Consider the following 7,354-nt stretch of genomic DNA (forward strand, 5'->3'; position numbering starts at 1 on the left):
CATGGATAGTTATATAGGCCATGACATCGTGAAAATTTCGGTCCCAAGACGGTTGCAATTTGAGAAGTGGCAGTTAGAGGATATCGTGGCAAAATTTCTATCCCAGTGCATCCAATTTTTAGTCTATTCGTAGACTCATAGCAGATCAAAGAAGTGGCGAGCATTGTGAATTTAGATGTAGAGGCGGGGAAGAGGAGGTGTGAGCTACGCTTTCATATGCGATAACAACTTTTTGGACGGTGTTATTATGGAATTAGCAACCGGTTACTCAGGAAGGTGAACATACACCTATATATTAAGGAGGAAGCGGTGATTAGATAAAAATTGGTGATCCTTAGCCTTTCTTGATCATAGTGCCGCAGGTTTATACGATGTAGACTCTTATATGAAGGTGCAAAATATTCCTAAAACATATTATCTTTTATTTAATATAAGACCCTCATACTTTTATAGACATTGCTAGTTAAAGTAAAAGAAGTTTGGAAATATTGTGATAGGTGAAATTAACCTGAAATGTCCAGTAGAGGTAGAGTGAAAATCTAAGATTACCTTACAATCTCGGTGACAATTTTTGGCCTAATTTGGAAGGAAGGGGAGCCAAACCCAGGAAAGGAAAACCTCCCACAAATAACTAAATGCCTTATTCAAATGACATCCCATGATTTGCTCATCCTGGAAAAAGATTCTAAGGGAATTTGAGTTTTCCAAACTAGCGGTTAGAGCGATAAAATCACCTTATAGTGATCATGACATGTTATTTGAACCATAACTCAACACTTCCACGATTGGTGTGATTCACCACCACACTGAAGTCACATGATCAGAGTCACGGTGAGTAGCAATGTGCCATTCTTTCTGCCTCTCACAGAAAATCCTTCGCCCTCCTCCCGCACTCTCCCCCTCCCTCTCTCTCTCTCCTCCCGCTCTTCCTCCTCTTGGGTCCGTTCCCTCCCCTCCTCTGAGTCTGATCCCTCGCTCCTTCCGTCAGCCCCCATCTCTAGGGTTTTAGCGCCCCATTTCCGCATCGCCATTCCCGATCGGATCGGCCCCTTCCCACCCGCCGCCGAGCAGATCCCGGCGCGAGCCACCCAACCCTCCGGCGCCGCCACCCTTCGTCTCAGAGGGTCGGTCTCCACCGAAAGCCTCGCCACAAATCCCCTCCGTTTCTCACTCCGGCCATTTGTCGCAAAGATTGTGTTTTTCCCCCTCATCCATGCCTCGCGTCCCATTCCTTCCGTCTCCGGAAATCCCACCGCTTTCTTGAGATCTCTCGTTCCTCGATCTGATCTCGCCTCGTCCCGCCACCACAAGCAACTGCGGTTTTGCGCGAGAGTTCCTGGGGGGAGGGCAAGATCCTCAGAGTTGAGATTCTCGCGTCCATTTGCTCGCTCCAATACCTTTCGGGAGCATCTGATCTCGAACAGTGAGACAGTAGCCACCACCTTTGTGCCGTTCCTTGCAACTAGGCTTGCCCCCCACCTGCGTATCGGTGGGTGGCGGCGCTGCCCATTCCTATGAATGGACGGGAGGGAGTCCACGGTGGCGTCGGGGCCCAACTTCTCGTCGTTCTACGCGCAGCACCGGGGCATCGAGGCGCCTGGTGTCCCCGGCCACTCGGCGGGGCTCCACGGCCCGCCTCCCAGCGGGTACAGGCAGCATCTTGATGCTGTCTCTGCGGGGTACGCATTCCGGACCCCGCATGTTGGGGGTCCCCACATTGGGCCGGGGTACCACCATATCGAGGCCTCACATCATGTGGCGCAGCACAGCGCTGGTGGTGGCTCCAGCTCCGGCGGCGGTGGTATGGACATTGGCATGGGTGCGGCCGTGAGCGCCGATGTTAAGGGGGATCAGGGGAGTGGGCCTGGCCAGGATGAGCAGGTGAAGAAGAAGCGGGGTAGGCCAAGGAAGTATAAGCCTGATGGGTCGGTGACTCTCGGGTTATCACCCTCTTCGTCATCGACGCCTCACTCGTCCATCCCGGGGATGGGAACCATGGTTTGCACTCCAGGTTCTGGATTTGGGTCGGGGGGATCAGGGGGTTCAGGTTCAGGCGCGCCATCAGAGAAACGTGGCAGGGGGCGGCCACCTGGCTCTGGAAAGATGCAACAGTTGGCTTCGCTTGGTGAGCTTCCATGGCCTTGTAATTTCACTTACATACCGTATGCATTATATTAATCAATTCATATGGCTTATATGTACTTTATTTGTGAAACTGAGTGAAATGTGCTAGGCAATTAATGGTACGTTTCAATCTCTGTAACGGATAACTTTTCGCATGATCGCATTGCTTCTTGGGTATGTGTATGCTCTGACTGTTGTGTTATGTTGGACCTTCCTTGAATGATGAATCCAGACACATTGTATATTATTCTATTAAGATGAATACTGGACTTAGCTTGCTTTATATGTTCTATCTAGCAACTGGATCAACTCTGATTAATGTGTTCTGTCGCACCTGTGCTTTTGGTTTGTTTCTTACGTTACATCCACTGCCTGTCTTCCCCATGATTGCTAGGCTGTTATTCACCTATTGCCCTCTGGAATATATAACTGTCATCATGGCAAATACAATCCCCTCGTGTTCTGTTGTGTTTACGTATCTGTTGCACGACCTATTCGGGATTTTACTCTGAATTTGAGTAGGTCCTGACATGTCGTTTAGGCACCTTTTTTTTTGTCGTTTTTCTAAATTGAGATCATGAATTCAACGGTCTTGAATTGACAACATATTTTATATTGTCTGCTGGCTCTGTTATGTTAAGCAAGCAGTTGACCTCTTTTACTACCTTGTCTCTTCCCAAAAGAAAAAGAAAGAAGTGGACCCTTTTCCTAACTAGCTTTTTTGTTCTTTTGCGTTCCTTTTTTTTTGTATGCATGAACTGCTGATTTTGTATATTTGTCGTCTGATGAAATTCTATTGTCTTGTTTAGGAAAGTGGTTTCTTGGCTCTGTTGGAACAGGTTTTACTCCTCATGTGATTATTATTCAACCAGGAGAGGTAAGTTTCAATGAACACTAACTGATGATTAATTTCCAAAAGGGTCGCTTGCACCCATTGTTGATTTATGCATGATTGCTATGTGGGAGTGGGACTTCTTGTTTGCGTAGTGGCATGAGTGATGGGTGGTGATGGTTTGTGTCTGATGCTGCCAATTACCTTCAAACTGTATCTGGTTTACCCAAATACCCAGTGTGCATACCCAACTAATTTCCTGCTGTAATAAAAGGGCATCTGTTAGATGTGGTATCTGAATAGACAATGCCAGATGAATCTGGAGGTAGTGTAGCGAACTCTTCTTTGGTGGTCAATTGTATTTGTTGTTTTCAACTCACTGGTGGCATTTAGCAGCTTCTATATTACCGCTATACATTAGGTTACAGCCATTTTGTTAGCTGTCACAACAACAACAACATCGCCTTTCAGTCCCAAGCAAGTTGGGGTAGGCTAGAGTTGAAACCCACCAAGAGCCCCTAGTCACGGTTCAGGCACTTCAATAGCTGCTTTCCAAGCACTCCTATTGAAACATAGATCTCTAGGTATATCCCAAGCTTTCAAATCTCTTTTTATTGCCTCCCCCATGTCAATTTCGGTCTTCCTCTACCTCTCCTCACATTATTAGCTTGGCTTAGGACTCCACAATGCACTGGTGCCTCTGAAGGTCTCCTTTGGACATGGCCAAACCACCTCAACTGATGTTGGACAGGCTTTTCTTCAATTGGTGCTACCCCTAGGCGATCACGTATATCATCATTCCGAACTCGGTCCATTCTTGTGTGACCACAAATCCATTGCAACATACGCATTTCTGCAACACTCAGTTGTTGAACATGTTGAATCTTTGTAGGCCAATATTCTGCTCCATACAATATAGCCGGTCTAATCGCCGTTCTATAAAACTTGCCTTTTAGCTTTTGTGGTACCCTCTTGTCATTTTGTTAGCTGTAAAATGAGGAATTTACCATTGATATTGAAGGAGGTTGTAATGTGGGATGGTTGCAGCTGATTTAGCATCATTGTTACATCATGCAAGCTAATGTCTTTATATAATAGGACTTGCTGATGATGCATCATTAGCATTCTGCCCTCAGAAGCTGCTTGATGTGACACTTACAATGACACTTCATGCCTTAGGCTGTATTATCATGGCAATCATACACCTAATGTCATATATCTAATAAAATCCTCTATCCTTGAAATCCAATGCACCTATGGTTTTCTTTTAAAAGTGAAAACTTTTGTGCCTACAAGGTCTTGGTCCCAGCTCACCTTGGTTAAATCGCAGTTCAACTTTGTGGGTTATCTACTTGAGAATAGTCTTTTTCTTATTGATATGTGTTGCTATCTAGTACTAGAGAATAACCTTGGGACTAAATCACTAAAAGGCTTTGTTCTTCTTGTTGTATTTATGCTGCTATCTGGTTGGCGGTTGCTATAGTGGCAATTGTTAACTCTGGTAAATGCCAACCATGGGGGTGCTGATTATGGATTGACTATAGCTTTCCGGTCTGTGCAGGACGTTGCTGCCAGAATAATGGCCTTCTCACAACAAGGCCCAAGGGCAGTGTGCATCATCTCAGCGACTGGAGCTGTTTCTACAGCAACCCTTCACCAGGATTCAGACTCTGGGGGTGTGGTTACATACGAGGTATGTCGCGGTTGGTTATCATTTGCCTAAAAACTACTGCATGCATGTGTTTTGTTCTTCTCTTGTTGCATTTTTTTTTGAGTGAGATTCTTGTTGCATATTTGAATATAAATGTTTGCCCACTGTGCAAATTAAGCAAAAGGTTTCCTGGTAGGATTTGCCTGGATAGTTGGATTGCTTGCATGTTACAGCTGAAGTATTGCTATCAAAAGGGGAAAAATAAATCATAAAAGGAGGCATGTGTTTGCATACTTTCTCTTAATTAGTTGAGTATGCTGAGAACGTCTGCTTTCAGTCCAAGGTGGTTGTTATCCTTGTTTTAGGTTGCAGTACAGGCCATACTTTGCATGATACTTTTTTTTGGGAACTATTCATGTATACTTCAATTATATTGTTCTCATTTAGTTTTGTACCCTTATGCTTTATTGTTGATTTGGCAGGGTCGATTTGAGATCTTGTGCCTTTCTGGGTCGTACTTGGTGCTAGACGATGGTGGCACACGTACCCGAAGTGGAGGGCTTTGCATAGCTTTGTGTGGTCCTGACCACAGGGTTATTGGTGGGAGTGTAGGTGGAGTCCTGACAGCAGCTGGAACAGTTCAGGTGAGTGTGATAGAAGAGGTCATCTGACCTTTTGTGAAGTAGTATACTGTATATGAATATACTGTCAGTATTATAATTTTGCTGTCATATGGTTTGGTTGTTGTGTCATCTGCATAATAAAGGGACCATGGCCACCGTTCATGGACCACCTGTTGTGGTGGTTGGGTTGTTTCTTACGCACTGGTTTTGCATTGTTGCAGGTGATAGTGGGGAGCTTCATGTACGGAGGTTCGAAGAACAAGGCGAAAGCCGAGGCGGACATGGAGCCTGAGGAGGCGAACGCCGGCGACGAAGAGGTGGCCCCTGCGATGGCACTTGCAGAGCACAGCAGCATGGGCCCTCCTGCGATGAGCGGCGGGTGGGCATCGGGCATGATGCGGCAGATGGACTCGAGAACTCCCAACATCGATATCAACTCGATCCGCGAGTAGTAGGGTAGCGGTCGCTGCATCTGGTTGGGTGGGTGGATAAGGCTCCTCCTCGGAACAAATGGAATCCTCCTCCTCGGACACACAGCATGCATGTACTAACAACTTTGTTGTAGGCTTTGCTGTGGTTTAGGAAACTCAGAACTCCGAGCATATCATATATGGTATTGTTGTGATGTGATAATGTACTTGGGATGTTGTTGTATGAGATAATGGGAGATGCTTTGCCACCTAAAGATGGTGTTATGTTAATATATGTGGTATATGCTACTTTTGGAAGAAGAGGCTTGGAATTCTTGGAGGCGGATGGATGGGTCATTGTAGTCCATGTATGGCCTTGTCTCTGAAAAAGGATTATGCAACTCTGGGTTTATATTGGGTCAAACTTTGTTAAGTTTGATAAAATGAAGTTTGTAGAAAATATTGTTAGCATTTATGAGTCTATATAGTTAGATATACTGTGATCTGTGAAAAGTATATTGCATGGTTAATTTAACGATATTTAGTATAATAAATTATTGCATTTTTTATATAGATTTAGTCAAACTTTAGAATGTGCTTGGTATTGTTTATGAGAATTGCATGAGTACGTATCAGTTGACATCTTGGGGTCGGACGGACGGTCCGAACTTTAGACTCCAAAAAAAGGCGAGTGAGTGGGATTGGGAACATGGGATTGGATTTGATCTTGACGTGCGTGCGTGCGTGCGTGCGTGTGTGTGTGTATGTGGGAGAAGCAACGACCAAAGAAGAGGCTAGGTTTGGTGGGCAAATGCTGTGCATGGTTAGTCAAATGAAATGAAATCAAAATTCAAAAATGGACTCGGACTGAAACTGAAGGAGGAGGTCTCCTGTCGTGCACGAGCCAAAGGGCAAAGCAAAGAGGTAAGAAAGGAAACCGGCCGGGAGAAAAAGCTAGCTACGGAGTACTAGTGAGCGGCCGGCCAACGCGTTTGTTCACTCATTAGTCATCGTTAGGCCAAACTAACCAAAGGTTGAACCGAATCGAATCGGAGAATTTCCAAGTTTGGAACGAACTACGAAGGGGGGACAGACAGACAGACGAGACGTACGGGTTGGGTTGCGTTGCATTGCCGGGAAATGCACGATGTCAGCTTTGGTGGTCAACGTTATCTATCTCAATCCCAGTCAGTTCTAACTTGGGATAAGAAAGAAGAAGAAGAAGAAGAAGGAGAAGAAGAAGAAGAAGGAGAGCCATACATTCCTGCACGAGGACGACGGCGTTGACTGTCGCCGTTTTACGTCAGTACGTACTGTCCGGCCTGATGCACGTCGTGGGTCTGTCAATGCAAAGACTGAGACCAGGAGCTAGCTTTAGATAGGTCCCCTGTTTCTGTTTGCTTGCTTGTTCATCAGCATCAGGCATCAGTCATGGGATGTGGATATGGATGCTGAATTGCTTGCTTGCTGGTGGACAGGAGGATCGGAAGATGGCAAGATGCCATTGCTCATTGCTGTATGTATGGAATGGAGGCTCCCAACGCCGGCACGCCGCCGCTGGATACATACCCAGGACGGCAGGACAGGTGCACCGGCAGCACTCATCGGCGGCGTCCAAACCGTCAGCAGAAGCAGAATCCATGTAGACTTCCTCCAGTTCCATCCTCCCTTTTTTATAATAAAATATAACATCAATCGACACCAAGGCGTCATC

General features: G+C 45.8%; 1 protein-coding gene across 1 annotated transcript; it reads left to right on the forward strand.

Moving 5' to 3' along the window:
- Positions 1-876: 876 nt before the first annotated feature.
- Positions 877-5,975, forward strand: LOC136475237 (AT-hook motif nuclear-localized protein 9-like). Its single transcript, XM_066472792.1, has 5 exons — positions 877-2,125; positions 2,934-3,001; positions 4,518-4,649; positions 5,090-5,251; positions 5,452-5,975. The coding sequence occupies exons 1-5, from the start codon at positions 1,519-1,521 to the stop codon at positions 5,680-5,682; spliced, it is 1,200 nt and encodes a 399-aa protein (XP_066328889.1). The 5' UTR covers positions 877-1,518; the 3' UTR covers positions 5,683-5,975.
- Positions 5,976-7,354: the final 1,379 nt, after the last annotated feature.

This window comes from Miscanthus floridulus, chromosome 8 (genome assembly GCF_019320115.1).
Source record: "Miscanthus floridulus cultivar M001 chromosome 8, ASM1932011v1, whole genome shotgun sequence".
Classification (NCBI taxonomy): Eukaryota; Viridiplantae; Streptophyta; class Magnoliopsida; order Poales; family Poaceae; genus Miscanthus; species Miscanthus floridulus.

Coding starts and splice junctions, on each gene's coding strand:
- LOC136475237 (XM_066472792.1), top strand. CDS start 1,519: ATGGACGGGAGGGAGTCCACGGTGGCGTCGGGGCCCAACTTCTCGTCG. Junction 3,002..4,517: donor TTATTATTCAACCAGGAGAG/GTAAGTTTCAAT, acceptor CGGTCTGTGCAG/GACGTTGCTGCCAGAATAAT. Junction 4,650..5,089: donor GGGGTGTGGTTACATACGAG/GTATGTCGCGGT, acceptor TTGATTTGGCAG/GGTCGATTTGAGATCTTGTG.